We start from the raw sequence: 24,153 nt of genomic DNA, 5'->3' as shown, positions 1-24,153 counted from the left end.
TTCAATTTTCTGCGTGTGAAGGGTTTTTCTTTTTTGGTAGAAAACACTGTAAAATAGAGGTAATTGAGAAAGGATGAGAGTAAAGACAATTTTCAGCTGAACTTAATCAATTTATTTTCTGGATTCAAAAAGGGTATTTGTAGCAAATGGAAAAAAACAATTTTCCAGAGGATATAAAAAAACATCTTTAAATGCCCAACACACCTTCCAACGCTAATACCGTATGCTGACTTTATCACAGGGAGAGTATAAAATCAGTTTCTTTTGGTGAAGGGATTTGGAAAAATCCCTCCATTCTGTAGCTGTATTCATTTGACTCTCTCTTTGTGTGTTTTCATTTCCCCGTCGGCCTATCCAGCATTTCATTAGTCCTCAGTGCCAATACCACATTGTCTTAGATCCTGTCACGGCTTTGCCTTAAGCTAATACCCTCATCTCTCTCTTAGTGTACATCTTGTTCCCATTCTCCACAATCATACCTATTCTTCCTTTCCTCTCACTAACCTCCATCATTTCACTTTCATCTTTCCTTTCTGTCTCACTTCTTCTTGCCCTTCTGAGGTGCAGGCTCAGGGCTCTTCCCCTCAGCCAGAGCCAGTTGTTTCTTTAGGTCCAACAGTTTGGCCACCTCTGCTGTGATCACAGCCTTCTCCGCCTTCTGGGCTTTGAGTGCTCGCACCTTCTCCCCCTGTGGTACATTAAAAAAAAAAGACAGGGTTTTAATAGATTTCTCACACCTACATCTGTCCTGGATTAAACCTTTTTCCACTTTTATGGATAAATAAAGCTTGGCGGCTTTTATTGTCAGATAGTAAGCAATTAACTAAGGGGGCAATTTGTGAGTTATTAATTATACGCGCCTGTCTGGGTTTAAAAATACTGAGAATTAAACCTTTGATATCCAAAATTTAGCCGCCGCATTTATAGATGTAGGGTTTTCGTAAAAATTCAGATAAATACATTTGGATCATTTTTTTAACAGTTTATTATAACTTCAGCATTACAAAATATTTTTCTAAATAGAGATACTGGTTAAATGATCTTTTAAAATTAGCCGCTATGGATTTCAGCGGCCAGCAATTTGTTGCAGATGTGACTGGATTTTTTGAGACCGTTTTCGTTACATACAGAAGGTGACATCCGTAGTGTTTTAACTGTTTTACGAAGATTTTTTACGCTGACAAAATAACTCAATTTAAATAACTTTATTGAGAAAAAAAACATATAGTGCTTTTCTAATTATAATTGACTCCAAAATGTCTAAAAATGTAACAACTGGGTTTACCGATAGCCACTAACCATCTAACCAGCGGTCTCACCTGCTCAGTCACAGCCTGTGTGAGCTGCTTGGCTTTTTCTGGGTCCACTCCGTTCACCGCCGCCACCCCAGCAGCGACGACAGCAGCGGCAGCAGGAGCTGGCACAGCGACAGGCTGAGTGCTGCCAGCCCTCTGAGCTGTTGTCTGAGGGTGGAAAGACAGAAGAAGATGTTTGAATTTGAGGCGTTTTGATGGTTATTATTTCGAGAGACGACTTACTTCATTTTCAGACAAAAACACTCATCACTCAAAATGTCGGCGGGATTTTATGAGTCATGAAGTGTGAATAGACGGTGAATCACACTGGACACACAGGGATGAGTAAAAAAATTCTAAATCTGAGGACGTTAGATGAGCTTCTAGTGTTAGTGAAGGCATGCCGTAATCAATATTGACACAGCATAACCAGTGTGGACCAACTCTTCACAAACAAATGCCGCTCGATACCTTTTTTTTAGGTGGTTCGTCTTCAGGCTAGAGGCAGGCGGTTGAAGAGAAGGTTAAGAGAGGGATTATTTTTATCTATATGATGGATGCGCAATACATAATTTAAACATTTATATGTTTGCTCTGCATCACGTTTCAAAAGACAGATACTGCAATTACATACAAAGTCTGATTCGTGACGACAGTCTGACAGAGGGCCGTGAACGGCTATGTATTATCAATTTCTTATTTCATTATTCATAAATAGTCAACCTATATTACTAAAAGTCCTGACTGAACTCATGCACAGACCATTAGGTACCATAAACATCAAATACCTGCTGTCCACCAAATCTCTTCTTCAAAGCCTCGATCTGGTCGCTCTCCAGTTTCTGGAACAACGGACTGACCTGGGAAATAAAAGGGGGAACAAAAAAGGTAGAAATTAAAAAAAATATATGCACGAATATTTAAAGTTTGCAATTGTGGATGTAGCCTAAGGCCAGTGTAGCTGGAAAATGTAACCTGGAGGCTCTGTGCTCGTCTTTGAACAAAGAGGATTATGCAAGTAAGTAAGTAGATAACTATGTATGAGACATTTGCAGAGTTTTCGATCATGATCGCCACTCCTCAATGCAGCATTGAATGATTTGTCAGTGAAGATGTGAGACCTGTGAGTGGTGCTTTAGTGCGACATTAGAACAGCGTTGTCTGCTGCTCCTTGTCTGGAGACCTCAGTCACGATTCACTTAAGCCTTGGAGAGTGAATGCAGCGTTGGCAGGCTGCTGTGGACGCAGGTCACCACAATAAGGCCTGGAGGGACAAGTGGCCTGAGAGAAACTTGCTGTTCGAGGGCCTTGAAACACCGTCCAGGCTATTATTCTTAAGTGTGTGTATGTGTGTGTTCACATGACTACGACGTCCTCCAGAGTCTTGAGATATTGGCAGACTGTTGCATCCTCATTGTATCACCCAGCGTCAACGTACACGATGTTCCACAGGTGTGTGTGTGTGTGTGTGCGCTTTGTCAGGTCATACTCACAGTGCCAATGCGGTGGCCGGCACTCAGGGAACACACAAAGCTACCCGTGCCTTGCAACATGGTATTGACGCAAGACTGAGGAGCATTGAGTTGATCCCTGATGGTTTGGCTGACCGTCGGCATGTATGGGAGCAGCATCACTGACAGCAGGCAGGAGATGTTCACAGACACGCCGGTGACTGTGCCCGCGCGCTGTCTGGAGAGGAGAGACAGACGCCAGTCAGACATGTCACGAATCTGAATTTTTTTGGCTAATCTTACACTGATGATTAATTACATCGTAGAGGAACAATGAGTAGAATTTATTTTAAAAACAATGTATCGATTCATATAAAATAAATAAACCCTAATGATCGGATAGTGTGTGGCGGTGTCTGTATCTGCAGAGACCCCGCCCTCTGTCTGTTTTTTCTCTTTTCGTTTCACCATCTAACACGTAGTCAGTGTTGTCTCAGTCAGAGAATGCTAAATTCTTCTGTCTGGACACAAATACGATGCCGATTAGCTCTCTCGACTGAAGATTGATAAACTTGCTGTCTAATTAGACGTTGTTGAGCCAGGGAGGACATCCAACTTTGAATATTGTGTTTACAAACAGCAATGGACAACTCCTACTCATTCTACCTTTAATTACTACTCTCCTATTTTGCTCTTCATACAAATATGTCCTTATTCTAAAAATCTAGATGATGAATTGTCAGTTGAAGTTTTCTTATGCTCAGAGACACATGCCTGTGAATGGCAGGTCTGTTTTAATATATAATGAGGATTTACACAGTTGTAACATGGATCTATCTTCCTTGTATAGATCTACACAGGTACAGATTGTGATAAGCTGGTCATGGCCATCACACCTTTCTGTGTCTCCTCCCTTGATCTTCTTCCAGGGCTCGTTGACCTGAATGTACTGGTTGCCATGGCGAGAGATGTTGAGGATGTGCCTCAGAGCATCGCGGATTCTGGTGGAACATTTCAGAGAAGACACAATGATAGCGTGAAACTGACAGCAGACACATTATAGAGAATCTACTTCAGTAGAAGTCCAGATGTGGGTTCACTAGAATGTTTTACCTTTATGGAATATTTATATATACAATTTTAAAAGGGTAGTCTTCTATTCTAGTAGTAGTTCTTTGATTGGGGTTGTATGAGGTATTCATCCATAGTCAGTGTATAAACTACAGTCGATGGTGGTTGGCACGCCCCCACTTTAGAGAAGCAGGCAGGAGTACTGGCACTCCAGCTAAGCAATGTACTGCTGTGGACGAAGGACAGCAGCAAAACATATTTTAGCCACCTTAAAAATATATTTCTATTTTAAGTATTTAAGTGCATTTCTATGTCTAAGTGAATACCATATTTAGGATATTTTTGCTCCTGTGCCTTGCTGTCAGACAGCTCTTTGCTACGGAGAACTGAAGCTGTTATCTATGCTCTCTTCAAAGCCACTGGGGGCGTGCCGACCTCCATCTACAGTAGGTGATACACTGACTATGGATACAAGCACACTCCAAAAAAATCCTCTTAAATCTCTGAATGAATCTAATTTTTAAAAAAGCAGAGCTTTACTTCTTAAATGTCATTCAATTAACTTGATATCCCAACATGAACCTTTTTGACAACTATGTAAGCCCAATACTCTTACTTGACTTTGTCCATGAGCTGAATGTACTGCTGCAGCTCCCAGCCCACCAAAGCCAGGAGCTTCTTATCCTCCTGCTGGAGCTCCATCGCCGGCACACAGCCCTCAAAGAACTTGGTGACAAACATGCCAGCTCTGGAGGAGAAAGGGGGGGGGGGTTTCAACAAGACAAATATATAAATATATATATATATATAGGGGTCAGGGAAAAATGTGGGAGCGGAGCGAGAAAGGCAGAGAGAAGCAGGGAATTAGAGAGAGAGCAAAACGAGAGAAGGGCACGTTACTTGACTTGCTAATAGTTTATAAATTATAGATTTTGTTGTCAGATGTAATACAGTGCTCTCCTCATGTAAACTAACACAACAGTGTACTGCATTGAGACTCACCACATCTCCTTCACTGCATCTACATTGTAGTTGTGTCTAGAGCCAGTAATTTTAAAAATGAGTTTTATGTGTACATCAGGATGTTGGTAGTGAGAACGTTTTTGTCATGTCTGATGCAACGGACTGTTCTATATTTTACACATCTCTCAGCCTCGGAGGAAAGTCTGCCAGACCTCTGTCAAATCCACAATGAACTGCAATTTTGATGTGTGAGCATGAACTTCGTGTGACCGGCATTCTTAATTTGTTGTTGTCTTTTAATTAGTGAAACTGACATGCCCTGAGGTTTTTTTTTCATCCTGGGAAAATATAGAGCAATATTATTACCGTTACAATAACTGAATCGCCCTAATCAATAAAGTCGTATTTGCTGCTGGTAAATATTAAGTAAGGATTTACCCATTTCGGTTTGTCAAGCTGATTATTTGTGAAATTGTCGACAGTCAACATTTCAACTGAACAGCGATTAGCTGGAACACCACAGCCCAGAACCGTTTATGAATCTGAAAAAAAAAGGCCTAAGATGGACACACTGTAGCTAATGATGTAGTGATTTAGAGACTGGATCCAGGCAAGGACAGCATTTCTTTTCTGAAGCAGAATTCTTTTTACCTCCAACACCTAAGGCTGGATGCAATCTACAAGATATTTTTGAACCAATTAGGCATCAACGTTGCTGCCCGAGACCAATTTTGAAGATCAAGGTACTTTGAAAAAAAGCTGCTGAGAAAAATCTTTGATGTGGGATTTAACCCTGATCTTTTAAAAATCATTTGAGGCGATGTAATTGGGGCTAAATTACGCCATCCCAAACAAATTTAGAAAACTAGGGTGAGCCTCTTGTAATAGTTACAGACTTTTTTTTCAATGAGTACAACAATCTGAAAACTTAGTTGTTAATTGGACTGGATGACAGTTTTGCTGCGTATTTACTTTTTGAGTGAAACTTATTGTGAAAAAAAAGTGAGAAACTTGAGGTGGATTGCCCCAGTTTTTAATTTCACTGGTGACTAATCATAATTGATAAAAAAAAAATAATAATAATAATAGAAAAAGAAACAGTAACAAGCAGAACATGTCACAAAGTCAGATGGCTGACAAGAACTTTTTCTCACTGACAGAGTAAATTCTTATATTTCTTAATTTGACATTCTTTTTAAAACATACGAGTATCACCAACCTGTTGATGAAGTTGCCCAAGTTATTGAGCAACTCAGAGTTGTTCTTTGTAGCCATGTCAGCCCAGGAGAAGGCTGAATCCTGTCCCTCCGGACGCACATACAGGAGGTAGAAGCGCCACACATCAGACGGGATGCCCGTGTCCTTGGCCATGTCTCCAAACACTCCCACACCACGGCTCTTGGAGAACTTAGTGTCCTCGTAATTCAGGTACTCTGTGGGGAAATTACAGCAAAAGTGACTATCAAAGCTTAGCCTTGTAGAGATAACTCAGATTTGTTTAAGTATGGTTATATGAGGTGTTTATCTATAGTCAGTGTATATTAGGGGTGTGCCATATCGCATCGTTCACGATAATATCGGTATATTTTTTTTTACGGTTAAAAAAAATGCATATCATGATATTGGCAACATTCCTACTTCTTGATGTAGTGGCCTTACAATTAAAGTTGTTTTAATCACAAAAAGCTACTTACTCTCTGTCGCTAAACACATGCAGCTTTCAAAATAAGAGCACGGTGTGTTAACAGAATCCACCACAGAACTTACAAGAAGACTGTCAAAATAAGATGCCTTAAATAAAACATACAATAACCTTTATTCTCCTTTACAAAATGTCTTTAAAATATGCCCCCGAAACCCCTAAATGGTTATTTTTTATTTTTTGCTCATACTCAAGACTCAAGAGTAAACGTTTTTGTATTCGGCAACTGTTGAGATTTGCACTTCACACTACATTTTAGATTTTTATTTATTTATACAGACAAAAAAAACACATTTTCTATATCTTTTTAAGTATTTTGTAATATCGTGAAGAATAATCGTTATCGCAAAAATAGCCTGAAATATCGTGATATTCTTTTAGGGCCATATTGCCCACCCCTAGTGTATATATATAATATTTCCACCCCTTACATTGGTATCAGTCCCTTTCAGATGGGGAACTGTGGCCATTATCTATGTTACTGAGGGAATTGAAACAAACTGTTTAAAACACTTAACACAGACAAACAACCCAATTGAAGAAGCTGTACACCAGCAACTCTCATGTCCTGCAAGGTAAAATGACTGACTTTTAATGGTGTCTGGTGGCATTAAAGAGAGCGTAGATAATGGCTGTCTGACGGTAAGGTAGTGGTTAAAAATATTCTGAATATAACTGACTCTTTAAACGATATTGATTTTTTAAAGTGGGTCTTCTTTTAGGTAACTAAAATATGTTTGCTGCTGCCCCCCTTCACATCAGTACATTGCTTAGCGTCTGTGCTGTTACTCCTGCCTGCTTCTCCAAACTGGGGGCGTGCAGACCACCATCTACTGTTGGTAAGACACTGACTATAGATAAGTACCTCATACAACCTCCTTCAAAAATATGAACTGTCACTTTAAATTCCAGTGTGAATGTGATCATTCATGACATCCATCCGTTGTATAACTGCCAAACAGACTGAATGTGCCATGAAAACCATTTAAAGATCTGCTGCAAGTCCCAAACACATCATAAATATTTAAACAGGAGAGTTCAGTCAGTCGAAATAAGTGCTTACCAGTGGCAACGAGGTGGTTGACCAGAGTGTAGTTGTCCTGAGCTCCCAGTAGGGAGCAGGGAAACACCACACTGTGGAACGGCACATTGTCTTTGGCCATGAAGTTGTACAGCTCCACCTAGTGGCAGAGACACAACACTGCACTGTGAGGATGACATCATATTAGATCATCATGAGATCATCCAGTTCAAAGAGGACTTATCAGCTCTCCCCAACCCCCATCTCTCTATCTCTCTGAAAAACACAGGCCATCACACACATAACAGGAGCTCAATCCTGGGGTTTCACATAGAGAGAGATGAGTCAGTGAGAGTGAGGAAGATAGGTTGGATCGTTTTTATCTAAAGGGATTTTAAAAAACTTGCCAGCTTGACAATTACTGCTACTTTATGTGTGGAAAGCGGAGTTGTGTGAGAGCTTTAAATACCATCACATGCGTACACACGAAATGTCAAGTAGCTCTCCTTTTCTCAGTAAAGCTGATGACAGCATCACAAACAACAAAAATCAAAAAAACCCATGGTAGAGACTTTTATCTCAGAGGGGAGGAATCTAGAAACGAACGGCAACCACAAAGTACAAAGAGCTGCGCTGCCTTCCGCTCATTATGCCGTGTGTACATTGTAGCTGTGGATACAAAACTGATTGCGCATTTTATTCATAATCAAAGGGGTTATGCCTTCCTCTGTTTCACATTAGGGTTATATGGGGCTAGGAATTACACTGTGTTTTAATGGAGAGTGCAAAGGACCAGATGGGGCAATGAAAAAAAAAAGCAATCAGACCCATTCTGTGTTGTAAAGAGGACAAAATCTGTGCCAAGCTCATGCATCAGTACTCTGCTCGGCTCATAACTTCTGGCATGTGTGCTGGGCGGGAGGAGCCAGGGAGGGGCGGCTTACCTGATGAGGATTCTTCCACCACTTTTCCCATTTGTCGGTGTAGTTGGCAGTAATGGACAGATAACCAATAGGGGCGTCAAACCACACGTAGAACACCTGCAGAGGCAGCAAGATAGAAGACTTCAAGAGAGCTCAAAGGTTGTGTTCAAAATCACATTATTCATTCAAGTATGACAACTTGTTGTGTGTTCAAAAGAAATGCATATGTAACACTACATTAGAACTCACTGAGACGTGAAAAATGCATTATGGCTCTTCAGTCTGTCCGGACAGATGGTTTAAATTATTAACAACTGGATAAAATAATTACAAATTAGGGCAAGTGACTTTAAGGTTCAGTTAAGAGGAAAAGCGCAAGAGCACATAGCACTAAAATATTTAATTATATTATTTTGCCTTAAAATAATGCTGGAAATTATTAAATTGAATGAAAAAGAACATGTTAATTTTCATTTGTGACAAACAATTTTCAATTTACAGTCATGTGACGCAGCGAAGATGCATTGCTTTATCATTCATTTCATATGCAGTATGCAGTACATACAGATTGAGTATGTTCTATGCCATATGTTGCCAATTTGAAGACAGCTTTCGTGTTACAATAATGGATTTTGAATCACATTACTCGTACGAAGAAATAAAGTTTAAGAGGAATTTTTTAAATCCTCAAGATGCACAGTGGGACTTTTTTGTATTGTGAATTAGTGTTTGGAGAAAGTGTAAGAAGTGGTCAGTGTTAGAACATGTTTAGACATGCCAGAGTCTCCCAGTGTGCTATTACAGAGCACAGCAGTATCATCAGTCACCGCAGCCTTTGTAAAAAGCTAATGAAGTGCATATTTATTTTCTATGCTTAATTAGAAACCTGACCTTTGATACTTAGTGTTTGCATTCATTATCTTCTCAGCAGGTAATTAAGCTGAGTATTAGGGCTTTCCCATGCTTCAAAAAGAGGTAAAAAACAAAGGTGTGTTCATCCTTTCTACTGTATAATAAACTTTATACTGTGAAAACCATTTTTTACTCCATGTGGAAATAGCAGACCTTCTCTTTAAAGTCAGGATGAGGTACTGGCGTTCCCCACTTCAGGTCCCTGGTGATGCAGCGGGGTTTGAGACCGTCTCTCACCCAGGAGCGAGTGATCTGTTTGGCATTTGCTGTCCAGTCTCCTGTGCTGGTTGACTTATCCAGCCACTGCTCCAACTGAGCCTCTAGCTGCAGAGAAGGAGCGAAAATAACATTAAAAAAATGCTGACAAAACCGCAAAATGTCTTAACTGCAAACCACAGCTCCAGAGAGAGTAAAGCCGTTTATGTAATAAAATTACCACAGGGATATCTGCTTTTCACAAGCTGTCTGACTTTGAATTCAGCTTTATAGTTGCTGTTTGTACTTTCTAAACAGGCTAACTCTGGTCTTGATCCCTGTGAGAAAGAAAAGCCCCGCCTGAACTGCAGGATGGACAACCCATGCCATTACAATGCAATGTGAAAAGCATACCTTTGGTAGGTCCAGGAAAAGATGTTTGGAGGAGCGGATGACTGGAGTCTGCCTGCAGACTTTACACTGGGGTTCCTGAAGGGACAGACAACAACAATGACTGAATAGAAATGGTGTGGTAATTGCTTCAGCCATCATTCTCACTCTAAGGCTACGTTTACACGAGGACGGTCTGAACAGAAGACGCAAAAGTGGCGTCTCGTCTTCACTTTTTATTCCTCGTTTAGACGAGCATTTTCGGGAGGAAATCTGCGTGCATACGGTGACGCAAAAGTGTGTGAAATTCGATTGTATGCAGCCAGGCGGCATCACTTAAAGCCATAAGAGCATCTTTGGGCATGCAGAAGTTTTCACGCCACACATTTCTATCAGCTACTCCTTCCACAAAGTTCTCCACCATCACTAGATCTCCCAGGTCTCGTTCACAGCCGTCTGGCTCGCCTCCGACCAATTGCTGCATCCAAAATGTGATAGAGGTAATTACAGATCCTTCTCTGTTCACTAATACTATCTGTATCCTGTACATTTGGTGGAAAGACTCCTGTAAGTTTATTAGAGCTGCCAGAGCAGCTTGAAGGTCCAACGCATGGAAATAATCCCACATGTTTGTTTATTTTCCTGTACTGGAGCATGTATGTGACGTAAACACATACGTGACATGAGCAGATCTGAGCAGAGTTTTGCGTCTTGGCGTGTAGATGGACACGCTACGGCGGAGCGTATTTAACTTTTCCACTTTGGTAGGTGGTTTCAGATTTTTGCGTTTTTAAGCCCCCAAAACGCCGTCGTCGATAAAATATTTTTTCGTTTTTACCCGCAAGCGTCCTCGTGTAAACGGAGCCTAATTGTACGTCAATCATCATCCTCTTGTCTTTGATCATCAACAAACTCACCCTGAGATCTACAGCGTTGATGAGACGACCACATTTATCACACTGGTCACCTCGAGCTTCTGGGTAGCTGCAGTGGGGACAGATGCCTTCTACGAAACGGTCGGCGAGGAAGCGCTGGCAGTTTTCACAACGCAGCTGCTCCACCGTGTCTTCCATCAGGAAACCGTTCTTGTGGACTTTCCAGAAAATGTCTTGTGCAATCCTGAAAGGAAAAACAAAGATAGTTTAGAAAGATATGTTATGGCTTGTGCCGGAGATGCCAGAACCAAATTTTTAATTAAAAAAAAGTGTTACAGGGGCATAAACTAGCATTAATTCTGTCAGCATTTTTTCTTTAATAAACCTCGAGTCATCCTCTTGTCCTAATATGGTGAAATGTAGCACAAAACAGAACTGCTGCACTGTTAATAATATTCAGACTTTTTCTTCCCATAAAGTTTGGATTTTTTTCAAACTACATTTTAGTCTCATCTTTTTCTCATCAACAATATTGCATGTGCATATGGTCAGTTAGTGTTTAATGATGTCTGTCATCCCCTTATTATTTCGCCTACAAAAATTTTTTGTAAAATTAAGATATTTACTCATTTTTCATTCCAAAATGAACACCGGTATGAACCATAGACTGTATAAATAAGGTATGAACACACTGACAAATGTGTTGTATGGGAACTAATGAGTCATTAAACCCTGACACCATTTGTTTTCCATCTCAGATTGATATTGCTCATTCCTGTTGGCTAGAAAATTATGTAAACGATAAATATGACTATAGCAACAAAGAAAAAATAGTATTATACTAGAGGAAGAACATAAAATGAAGAGAGATGGTGTTATTGGTTTGGTAAAATAAAAGTAAAATGGTACGAAAAACAAAGTTGCTGGTCATCTTTTGTGTTGGATTTGTAAATCTAAAACGTAAGACCCACACCCAGAGCATTTTCCCTGAATCATATCAGAAGTCTAAGTATCTGGGCTATTTCCACTTTTCAAAAGAACGTGGTTCTTGTACATGGTGTTTGATGCCTTTTATGTTTTACTTATCAGAGCAAAGGCACAAAAAGTTTTTATCCTTGTAATCCTTTTCTATGTACAAGCTCAAGGATTAAAGTCTCATCTTTACTGAAGAAAAATGCCTTTTTGTATCCCAATTCCACATTAAAAAAACACCTCCAGACTTCAGTTACCTGATTGATATTATAAAATAGATAACTTTAATACAGAACGTCCAATTTATCTTTTCCAAGATCGACTCTGGAAGTGCTTTTCCTTTCTGCTGACTTTTGAAAAAGTTATGAAAGTGATACTGCTTCTTTAATAAATAGTGCTACAGTATGACGGTGAAATTAAGCCTTATCTGACTAAATATCATTTTACACACAATCCTCATCTTAGTTAAAGTGTGTGGTACCAGTGTTTAATCCATTAGCTGACAGGTGTCACACATAAGAACAGTAGTTGCAGACACATTGCTGCTGAACTAAATAGTTAAAACAAATGTTTTAATAGGATAAACTATTTTTTCATTTGGTAAATGTCAGAAATGTAAGTAATAACCTACATTCTACAACCAAGTTTAATAATCTCTAGAATAAAGTAGAGTAGAAACTAAGCCTGAGAGGGCCAGACATCCACACCAGTCTCTCCTGCAAGATTATAGTAATCCTATGTTATGTAATGTTATAGTAATCATATGGAAATGTATTTGCCCTTTCATACCAAAGCCAAGTAGCACCAGAACTACACTTCCCAGAAGAAGACCAGGGTCTTGCATGATGTAAACCTCCCCATTAAGCTTTATCTTTGCGGTTTACCTTTGATTATGATGAAAGAAAAGCCCTGTCTTTAATTTCTCTGATAACTGTAGATTGAATTTCTACAAACAGGCCAACTAAAGCCTTCTTCCCTGCTTTCACTTACTCTGTCTGCTTCTCGGTTGTGGTTCTGCCAAAAAAGTCGAAGTCAATCTGGAACCACTTGTAGATGTTGGCGTGGATGGCGTGGTACTTGTCGCAGATCTGCTGCGGTGTCAGACCCTCCTCTCTGGCCTTGTTCTCTGTAGCTGTGCCATACTCATCTGTGCCGCATATAAACAGCACGTTCCAACCCCGCAGCCGGCCGTACCTTAGAGGACAGGACGCATGGAGTCAGTGCAGCAAGACAGAAGAGGGATGGCAAGTTAGGGAGAAAGATTTAGAGAAGAAATACATTACAGATTTGCCTGTACAGTATATATAGTACAGGCCAAAAGTTTGGACACACCTTCTCATTGAATGTTTTTCCTTTATTTTCATGACTATTGACATTGTAAATTCATCAAAACTATTAATGAACACATGTGGAATTATGTACTTAACAAAAAAGTGTGAAATAACTGAAAACATGTCTTATATTCTAGTAAGCAAAGGGTGGCTACTTTGAGGAATCTAAAATACAAGACATGTTTTCAGTTATTTCACACTTTTTTTGTTAAGTACATAATTCCATATGTGTTTTTTCATAGTTTTGATGCCCTCAGTGAGAATCTACAATGTAAATAGTAATGAAAATAAAGAAAAACGCATTGAATGAGATGGGTGTGTCCAAACTTTTGGCCTGTACTGTATGTACAAGATTCTTTATGCTCTCAGGTCATTTTACCCATGATTATCAGTATATTGTTGGCACCTGGCAAAAAAGGATTCAACTCCTACCTGGAGAAGACGTCAGTGCTGAGGACGCAGCCAATGATGTTGCCCAGGTGGGGGACGTTGTTGACATAAGGCAAGGCACTGGTCACTAGGAGGTTTCTCTTGCCCTCCTGTGGCAAACTGATGGAAAACAGAGTGGATCTGAATGAGAACCAGAGGGCAATATGCACCAGCAACATTTCCAGCAACCTGACTGCAGCTGGCTCCTGGCCTCTCCTTGCAAACAGGTCAGCGTGGCAGCAACATGTCACTCACAAGTGCAGTGGCGGTTCTACACAGGGGCCTACAGGGGCCACTGCCCCTGTGAAGAAGCCCTTGGCCCCTGCTGTGGCCCCTGTGTCAAATTAATAATAAAGTGATGAAAAACGAGGAACGACAGAACAATTCTTACTTAATTTTTGTTCAAACAATACCTCATTGTAGACAAAAGGAACCCAGAATATGTACACTGTTTCATAGTTTAATTGTTCAATAAAAGCTTGTGGAAATATAAAAAAAGATCATTATTACTGTCCTGCACTTCCAAAATATAAAAAAAAGTAATTGTGCACAAAAATGAGAAAATGTCATTGTTGTACAAAAAGAATTGTTATTGTTGGCAAGTCTCATTGTTTCAATGTATTTATATCTTCCAAATATACTTAAATGAGATGTTTAAATGAGAGGTAAAATAAAATAAAGGTTTTGAATGCTTAAATATCACCTTTGCCGTTTTTTAATGTGCCCCTCTGATTAAACACTGGCCCCTGCTTGGCCCCCACAGGAACACTGGTCTAGAACCGCCACTGCACAAGTGCCCTAAAGTATATCCTGTTTATCATCTATTTCACTCTTAATGGGACCATAATTTAAGAACTCATATCAATTTGTATTGAAGACTTCAAACTAATGAATGAGACTATAAACTCAGTAGAAAAAAAAGTTTGCAGAGGTAATAAATCAAGTCATTTTCTCATAGACTTTAATACAATCTGAATTCTATTTTCAACCAGTGGAGTCGTCCTCTGCTGGCCATTAGAAAGAATGCATGTTTAAGGCACTTCCACATTGGCACTTTTCAGACCTGGAGCTTACACCCACTTCTTTTATACAGTCTGGTATGTCTACATGCTCAGGGTCACATTTCTACAAGTTGAAGCTCAACTCTGCTCTTCTGTGTCCTGTCCCACAAGAAGATAATCTTAGGTTATGTGATCCCTACAACATCATATAACCCCCTAAACAACCAACATACACTCCCACTGCATGGAACTGTGAAGAGTATCTGCCTGAAAGAGAAACACTTTTTTGTTTTTTTACTTACATGGGGTGTTGTCTGTCTGAAGCTGATGGACAGGCATTCAAACCTTTACTCCAGGTGAGAGCAGCTGCCTCCATCTCCTCCGCTGAAACCGCACGCTCATCTTCCTCACTCTGAAAGCATTCAGATACAGAGAATGATTAGTTGGGAATTACACCAAAATTAACTTCAATGGTCAGTTGTTAAGTTAGTTCCATGAGAAGATATTTGTATTTGAATCAGGCGGTTTCATTTACTTAATATGTTAAACATTTTCAATGTGGCCAGAAATACAGTACAGAGTATAACCATGATCTATAAATCATTCCAATCTTAGAAATTTTGATCACAATAATAACAATATATTTTATTTATAGGCACCTTTCTTATCACTCAAGGTCACCGTAAAGTCAAATTTACAAAAAAAACCCAACACCTAATAAATAACAATAATAACTGATCAGCAAACTTAGAAGTTTTTACCATTAAAATCATTGAAACGATAAAAGTACAACTCCAATTTTTAAAAGAGTTGGAACGAACAGAATGCGATAATGTGTTAATCCTGTTTGATATTTATTCAACTGCAAACTTAAAGACAACTTTTTTTAAATTCATACAGAAGTTTTTTATATTTCTATTTCTATTTATTAAAACAGGGTTGTAGCTGTTCGATTACAAATACACAATAAACTGGCTTTGGAGACTCATAAAGACTGAATTTAATATCTGAATAAGCTACATTTCAACATGATGCTAACAAAGAAAAAATAAAAAGAAGAACTGCAGTACATGCACAAAGGTGGCCTTGTGTTTAGTGTACTGTAAACACACAACATGAATTCTTTTTCAACAACTGTGACAGCTCTGAAAAGAGTTGCTCAAGGTCACAAATCTATCAATCTGAACTGTCAAAAAAAATCCTCCTGTATGGAGCCAGTGCAGCAGGGCAATCCGTCATCTGGAACTGTTTCTCACTAAACTACCGTATCGAAAAGGAGAACAAAATACCAACTCCTACCTGACCTTTTGACCTCTAACACAAAACTTGATGCAAAAGAATTTATCAATCTGAGATACACATATTTTGAAACTTCCTCTGACAGGGAGTCATCAGTGCTGTTGCTAAATTTGACTGACACCTGTTCAAAGCTTGCCATGCCTTCACAAGAAAGAGAAACAAGGATAAAGTAATAGTGATGTAACTTCTACATGCTGCATGTTCTATATCCTAACACGGGTGTGAATTTAGCTTTAATAGAGCCAGTTAACTCTCACACAGAGGCTGCATGTGCTTTACAGGAGAGCCCTGCTTAGTTTAACTGAGGTGAATTCAAGCCTCGCAAGCCTTTGAATGCTTTAACTTCGTAAAAGCTACGCTGAAGTAAAGACAGAAAATGTGGGAAAGGAAACTTGTGACGGTACATGTGTCTTGCAAGGCGTTGTTTGTGTGATTGCACCTACAGCTTGAAGAAAATAACAAAGACATTTTCTTGGAAACCTCACAGAGCGTGACGTTTTTCCTGAGGCAAAGCAGGAGTGTAGTTAGGCACTGACGTGTCCTCTGAACGCTTTTTGTTCAGTAAGAATGCTTTAAGTCTAATAGTTATCCTGATGATCTGGCTGATACCTCAGCAGGGTTGCTGTTGCATGGCTGCGTTTCTCTGCACTGGCTGCTCTGAGGGGCAGGCTGCCTCTGCATGTAGCTCTTCATGCCCTGCAGGCCTTTCCCCTGCAGCACTTTCTGAGCAGCAGACTGGCAACTGTGCATAACAGCCCCACGGTCAAACCAAGCCTTCACAGACGTACGTTCGCCTGTAAAGAGAAAAAGAGGCAGGGAAATGGTAGTGGAAGGGGGGAAAAAAAAAAGGAGAAAAGGAAGGACCGTTATAACATAGACGACAAAAATATGAATAAGATATTTGAAAATAAAATAAAGGAAAAGGGGGACGAAAGAAAACTGATGAATGAAAATAGGGAAGAAGTTGAGGTATTTAAATAATAACTAGTTAATTGATTGATAATTTATTTTGTTGATATTTAATGAAGGGGTGACCCTGAATAGTCAATTATTCACCGATTCCATCTCAGGAGCCTGATTCGGCGGGAAATTGTGGTTATAAAACAAAGGTCTAAGTCTCCACCACTCCATTTCAGTACTATGGACAGCGCTTCACCCACACACAACAAACAGCTTTGTTGATTGAAACAACAGCTAAGAAATAGTCACATGTAACTTGAGCAATAATTGTGTTGTTTTTGCCATTTTTATATAAATACATTAAGCTTTAACAGAGGAGAAAAAAAACATAATTCAATGAACAGTTGACCATATACAAGACTCGACCTATCACCTTCAATTATGTAAGTTCTTAGTCGTGGACACCCCGAGTGTATTAGTACTTACCCAATGCTAGTGAAGAGTCAGATAAAACAGGGTACAGTGCAGCCCACAAAACAACATCAGCAACTGAAACAGCTTCCTGAAACACAGCATAGTTGAATATTAGGCTCATACTTGTATTTTAACTTTCTACTACAACATGTTTACATGCTTTAAAGGTCTAAAAAACATTTTTTTTATCATGCCGTCTGTCTCACCTGTAAACCTGTATTCATTATGCCATTAGGCCTGCATGTGACATAGGACGAAGATATGAATAGCTGGGTTGTCTTATTTCACAGTTTGTGGTTTGGTAGGCATACTCAAATGTAGGTGCACAAGCACTGAAAAGTGACTTTTTTATGATATGTCTCCTCTGATGAACAAAATAAGCACACTATGTGGCTCAGTTGGTAGAGTTGGTTGGCCCCCAACCGAAGGGTTGATGGTTCGATCCCTGTCTGTCGAAGCCTCTATGTCGAAGTATCCTTGAGCAAGATACTGAACCCCAAATTGCTCCAGATGCTGTGAATGAATTCCCACCTGGTGGCAGGTGGGACCGTTTAGGGTAGCCTCTGCCACCAGTATGAATGTGTGTGTGTGTGTGTGTGAAAGGGCGAATGAGCGCAGTCTGTAGTGTAAAGCGCTTTGAGTGGTCGCAAAGCGACTAGAAAAGCGCTATATAAGTGCAGGTCCATTTACCATCCATTACCATTTACTATACAATTGGACTTGTCATGTCTGTTTCTGCCATCCAATCTAAAACTGAAATGTTGTTTTTAAAGCCCTTAACAACACAGAATAGGGATCCATCCGACCCCCTGTGACTTTCAAGACTATTTTCAGCATGATTGTGTTGTTTGCTTGCACCTCACTAAATATGAACTGCATGTACTGCTGTGGCTGCCTCGCTGTGTGCTTACCACAGATTTTCTTTATCTTTGCACAGGGCTCCTCCAAGCCATGCCAATCACCAAGAGACTTAACAAAATATATTTCTGTACACATGAAATATATGACAGACGCAGATGACTTGTTGCCACAGGGGCTGCAAATACCGCGGAGAGCTGATCTCACACCCCCACCCACCCACACTCAGACACATCTGCAACATGAGGGAGCTCCTCCCCAGATGAATCTTTTTAACTTAAAAATGCATCACTAGCTCAGCTTCGGCAGCCGAAAAAAGACAAGAAAAAGAAATGTTGCCGGAGGAGCCTGATGTGGCGCAGAGGAGGCACTCATTTTAGCTCAGCTGAGCTTCCACTGAGGCATTGTGAACTTTTGACTTGATCTTATAATATGTAGCCTGAAAAAAAAACCTTGTTTGAATGAGTGTGTTTGTCTTTGTCCTCTTTCAATCTCTTATACATAGCAACTAAATGGCCGTTGAAAAATAGCAAGTGCTTTACCCCAGTTAAATATGGCGTGTTCCCTTTGCTCAAACTTTGCTCCAAGTAGTTTAGGGGCCCCTGGAGGACCTTGGACACCTCTGATCCTTTCCCCTGCAGTACTGCCATGTGAAGGGCCTGTAGCAGAGCAGGCTGCACACATAAGACAAATAGGAGATTAATTAGAATTGATTGAATGACATAAGATCAAGCAGTAAAGCAAAGAAGCATGACTGAGGTTAAACAATTCATTTTCTTAAACCCTGCAGAGCATGCTGATAGATTTCTTCAGTGCATTGTTCTTTTGAGAGCATGAGCTTTAATCATTTTGCTGCATGGATTTATGTCCCCGTTGGCAACACATTGAGGAACATTAAGAGGATTCTGCACAAGAAATCGTACCAAAGCATGAACTGAAAATAGTTCGCATCTCAAAGAGGTTTAGTGTTTTGTGTAACAGATTACCAGCGAACTGAAAGGTCTGTTTTTATGTGGAGCTTACCTGAAGATCTGTGGCCTCCCATTCAAGCCACTGATTGCAAAGCTCACTGGAGTCTTTCCCACTTACTTCAAACAGGTATCTAAGGGGTTAAGAAGTGGAAAATAGAAGGAAGTCATGGTAAGCAGATGGAGCTTACTTGGTTTCAAAAGGAATGTACTATATTATTTATATGTACTAAATAAACATAAGTAAATATAGATATCAGCCACAAATGTGTTTCCCTCTTCAAGAGACGCTCTGGAAAAAGTCAATAAAAACAGAATGCATCAAATTTGTATAGTATACATTTACAAAAACCAAGAGTTTGTCAATTTGAGCATAAATATCTTGTCTATGTACTGAATTCAAATAAATGTAGGTGGAAAAGGATGTGCAATCATATATTCTGTTTTTAATTTCCAACCAACATTATCAGATCTCATTCTTTAATAATAATAACATATGACATGGAAATGTCATACCTGCCAATAAAATAGGAAAAACACTACTTAAGCTGCTAATGGGATTACAGGATCAGTTCACCCAAATTACAGGAATATATTTCCACATCCACCACCTAGTGTTATATAGCCATGCAGACAGTTTTAGCTTTATTTACCCAGGTTTTGAGATATCCATCTCAAATTCAATCTGTATTACATATAGTAGCTGGTCTACAGCAGCCTTGATCAGTTAGTTTTGTTGTGTTATTGTGTGACTTTGGTGTTTTAAAGGGTTAGTCTGGATTCACACAATTACACAAACAAGCTAACCGATCAAAGCAGGGGTAGACCAGAAAACTCCTCAGTACTGCAAGGTAAAATTACTGTTTTTGTCAAAGCAGTCTGGCAGCTTTGAAGAGAGCATAGATAACAGCTTGAGTTCTGTGTAAACTTAAATGGGGCTGTCTGCCAAGGTAAGGCAAGTTAAGGTGAGGCTGTGAAAAAATATTCTAACTATAGCATACACTTAAATGAATACTGATTTTTTTTTAATGTGGCCTAATTAGGTTTTGCTGCTGCCTCCGTCCACAGCACATTGCTTAGCTTTTGTGTCAGAACTCCTGCCTGCTTCTCCAAACTGGAGGCGTGCAGACCACCATCTACAGCAGGTAATACACTGACTATGGATAAGTCACTTTTTTCCTCCTTTCCCTTTTTTCCTCCTTTCCTCTCCTCACGTGTGCTGTATTTCTCTCTCTTCTCCCTGTCGTCCTGTCCTGTTCACCTTTGTCATACTGATTGTTTGTGTGTGTTAAGAAGAAGAAGAAGAAGAAGATTACTTTATTAAAATGCATTTTACCCATCCTTTTTTACACACAAGTGAACTGTGTAGGGGGGTTCAAGTGATCAAGGGCACTTCAGTCCTAGACATGTCAGTACTGGGATTCGAACCTGCGACTCTCCAGTTACAAGCCCGATTCCTAACCTCTAGGCCACGGACTGAATACAGTTGGATAGGATGATGGCCAAATTTCGTTGTAATGGTACTTGTTACTTGATCGATGACAATAAAGGGAATACTGAACTTATACAAGCCCACTTAAAAAAGAATTTGAACAATCCATTTAAAACCTGAGCAGTTACAGACAAACATTGCTGGCAATGTTTAAAGGCCTCATGTCAATTTGCCGTTGGCATAAAAGAGCGAGCAGGTAGGTCTCTAGTCTACTGACCGGCAGATGGCATTGGAGCTGAAAAGGTGCAGTCCAGTAGGCAGGAGCAGGGCTGGCAAGGCTGGACGGCTTAGGAAGGGCACCACTTTCTCTGGAGAAGAAAAAAAAAAAATGACATTGTTTGTTCAAATAACACTAACAGCATTCACACAACAGCAGATAATATTGTTATGGGGATAAGTGTGTCTAGACTAGTTTGATTACATTCTTTGCCTGGTATAAACTTGTTGATACAAACGAGTAATTATCTTTATCATGGGTGCGTCCTAAGAGAGAGAGAGAGAGCGAGAGAAGAAGAAGAAAAACTACAACCATTAGATCTTATTCATTTAAACACTTCCTGGACAGATATATATATATATATATATACACAGACATATACATGTATGTAATTCCATTCAAGGAAAACTAATATTGCAAGAGTCCTTAAATGCTTCAAGGATAATCCTCCGCCTCAATACGTATCAGACACAACAATAACCTATGAAGAACACAAGGTCATAGGTCACTAAAAAGGTCAAGGATTTGTTTTCCTTAATCTGTAATTTATCGCCACATGAGAGATTCTTAAAATACATTTTACTGAGGTCTTCAGTTCAATACAGTTTCATATGGAAAAGTGGCTCTGATTCAATACAGCAGGAATAACATTTTAATTCACCTTAACAGAAAACAGATCATCTCAGTTTGATCGGCACAGTAAGTACTGGATTGTTTAACAGATTTGGAACAAAATGCATGCGTATGACATAATGTTCCACACCCTGAATCGTGTTTCTATACATTATGTATCTCTGTGTACAGTCCACTTTATTCATACTCTGAGACGGCATGCCAGATGGTCCTGATTATTCATCTCTGTGATCCAGCTCCCAAAGAGGACTAGCACACATCTGGGACTGGAGACAGTGAAGCCTCTCTCACATGCCTGAGACATCACAACATAAGCTCAAAGCTGGGATGTATTACCATTTAATTAGAATCTAATACCTTTACACAGCAGCATCTACACGACGTTCCACATGACGATACTTACAGGAAGAAAATACCCTGTAACATTAGTACTCTGATTCTTAGGAGTAGGTGAATGGGACTCAATGCAAAACACAGTTATAATGTCAATGTTGAACGTAGCTAAGGCAGGGCTACTTGCATTAAAATAACCTTTCTTTAGGAAAAAAAATCCAACTCTGAGTGAGTGATTTAGCTGAAATCAATAGCAAGATGAATATTACAAACTTTTGTCCCATATAACATGGGATATGAGTAAATGAATAAGGCCAACAATTCAGGTCATGTTGGCTATTTTTCCCCTCTCTATCTCTCTCTCTCTCTCTCTCTCTCTCTATCTATCTCTCTGTGTAAATAAGACAGCCTCCTTCTTTGGTTGAACAAGTTTTCCAGGTCCTTCATGAATTTTTTTTGTTGGTTAAGGAATAACAGTATAATACTGTATGCTAGAATAGACGTTGAAGTGAACTTGTTGGCAGGATCAAGTCAGCCTAATTGCTGTAACAAAAAAAAAAATCTATCTTATTCTCCAACAATACTGACAGGCGAACTAAAGAAAATGATTTTTGAAAAATATTGTGGAGTAGAGCTGGGCATACGGTAAAAGTTCTCCAAACCAATATAGGTAATTTTATATCTCTAAAACAATATCTGTTAGGATATAGGTTTTCAACTAATTTGATATGTAAACAGTCAATCTGAAATAAACACATGGTTCTAATGTATTTTAGTTTACTCTATAATCCATGTTAGCAAAACAGTGCTTCTATAGTTCGCTCCCACATGCAAGAATCAGAAGGTTAAGCGTCTGTAAATTGTAAATATTGCAATAATGCAGTCTAGCAGCTGGTTTTTCAACACAATAAACGGTATATATAGAAAAAAATATTGTTAGACTCATCGCATATTTGCCTTAGTTATATTTTGGCCAAGTTGAGATATTTGCCTAGCTCTACTCTCCTAACACTACTAATTCACCCTGCATTACTGACGATTAGCCTCATGGCGGAAGTCATATTTTGGCTGATGACATAGTCTGTAATGAATGGTGAATCAGCAGTGTTCAGAGAGTAGAGCTAGGCAGATGTCTCAACTTGGCTAAAATATGACTTAGGCAATTATGCTATGAGGCGAACAATAAAAAAATCATAAAGATTTTTATACCATTTTGACAATATATATCGTCATATCACCCAGCCCTATTTTAGGCAGCTTTAAGACTCAATTTGTAATCAATATGTGTTTAAAAGTAGCGTTTATAAAAGTAAAAAAGTTGAAAAGTGGTACAACTTTTTCAACTTGCTTGGTACAGGACCAATTGTCTCAAATGAAAACTGAATGAGTCCATGTATTAATTCCCAGATTTGACTTTTTTTGTAATTACCTGTAAGTAACAAGACCCATCCTTAGTTAATAACATCCATGCTTAACCCTCTGGGGTCTATGATATATAGGTGTAGTAAACATTTTTATGTGGTACATACATGGGCAAAATCAAAAGTATTCAAAAATGGCCAAAAATAGGCTCAGACCCCAGAGGGTTAAGTACTGGGCCTGTCATAACAATAGATCTGATCTGTTTCTGTGTGACACAGCCCCACCACAACTTTGTAATGTAGCCCTACCCAAGCAGACCCGGACTGTTCCAGACATGTAACTGTACAGGTAGAGGCTCAACACCTCTAGGTATGCACCCATAAACAATAGCAACACGAGGCTGCACTAACAAACAATACTGAAACCAGACAAACAGCGCAGTGATATGCTGCAGGAGAGTTTTCTAGCTGCTTCTCAGATTCAGATAGGGAAGACTGGACTGTCATTGATTGATCAGGACTACAGCTTCCGTTAGCATGCTATTCCTCAACCGTTATAACCGTCAGTTACAGCCCAAACTCAGCTTAAACGTGATTAAACGCCCCATAGTTATACGTTGTCAGATATTAGTTCCCGTTATAATCAGATGCTCAGCCTGATGTTGAGCTGGCCATGCTGTCTTACCTTCGTGGTTGACATACTGGACTTCACACTGAACTCCAGTCACTTCTAACGTAGCTAACACTTTGAGGCAGTGCGGGTTGCCTTCACTGACGAACAGCTTCATTTGGCCGTTGGTAGCTACTCCGCTATGTCGGGACCGATGACTGACTTTAACCGTGGCAATATTTAACTTTAAAAACAAGACAACAAGCTACTGGTAGTAACTTTGCCGGTGAGTGCGGTCCACACACGCTGATGCAAGACAGGTTGGCCCTTTTACAAATGGCGGAGTTGTAGTTCTGGGGCGGTGTCTATGCCGTTCACAGAAACGATAGCTGTTTGTCATATGGACTACATCTCCCATGAGCCATTTCCTAAAGAGTAATTTTGACATGCATGAGGTCTGCTTGTTTCGTGTTATAT

At 39.6% G+C, this 24,153-nt stretch overlaps 1 protein-coding gene across 2 annotated transcripts; it reads right to left on the bottom strand.

Moving 5' to 3' along the window:
• Positions 1–86: 86 nt before the first annotated feature.
• Positions 87–24,010, bottom strand: mars1 (methionyl-tRNA synthetase 1). Of its 2 annotated transcripts, XM_059328442.1 has the most exons (22): positions 23,752–24,010; positions 20,740–20,830; positions 19,086–19,164; positions 18,605–18,736; positions 17,217–17,292; positions 16,440–16,624; positions 14,834–14,943; positions 13,534–13,650; positions 12,761–12,964; positions 10,841–11,042; positions 9,948–10,022; positions 9,492–9,662; positions 8,448–8,543; positions 7,546–7,663; positions 6,000–6,213; positions 4,434–4,565; positions 3,643–3,747; positions 2,789–2,984; positions 2,084–2,155; positions 1,767–1,793; positions 1,320–1,463; positions 87–688 (listed from the first exon to the last, which is right to left on the bottom strand). In XM_059328442.1, the coding sequence occupies exons 1-22, from the start codon at positions 23,852–23,854 to the stop codon at positions 539–541; spliced, it is 2,799 nt and encodes a 932-aa protein (XP_059184425.1). In that variant the 5' UTR covers positions 23,855–24,010; the 3' UTR covers positions 87–538. The 2 variants fall into 2 exon arrangements, with proteins under 2 accessions (XP_059184425.1, XP_059184426.1); XM_059328443.1 differs by lacking the exon at positions 1,767–1,793 and having other exon boundaries at positions 23,752–24,008.
• Between the last annotated feature and the right edge of the window lie 143 nt (positions 24,011–24,153).

Source organism: Centropristis striata, chromosome 3 (genome assembly GCF_030273125.1).
Source record: "Centropristis striata isolate RG_2023a ecotype Rhode Island chromosome 3, C.striata_1.0, whole genome shotgun sequence".
Taxonomy (NCBI): Eukaryota; Metazoa; Chordata; class Actinopteri; order Perciformes; family Serranidae; genus Centropristis; species Centropristis striata.
Note: the sequence above shows the minus strand (reverse complement) of the source record. Positions and strands in the feature narration are given on the sequence as shown.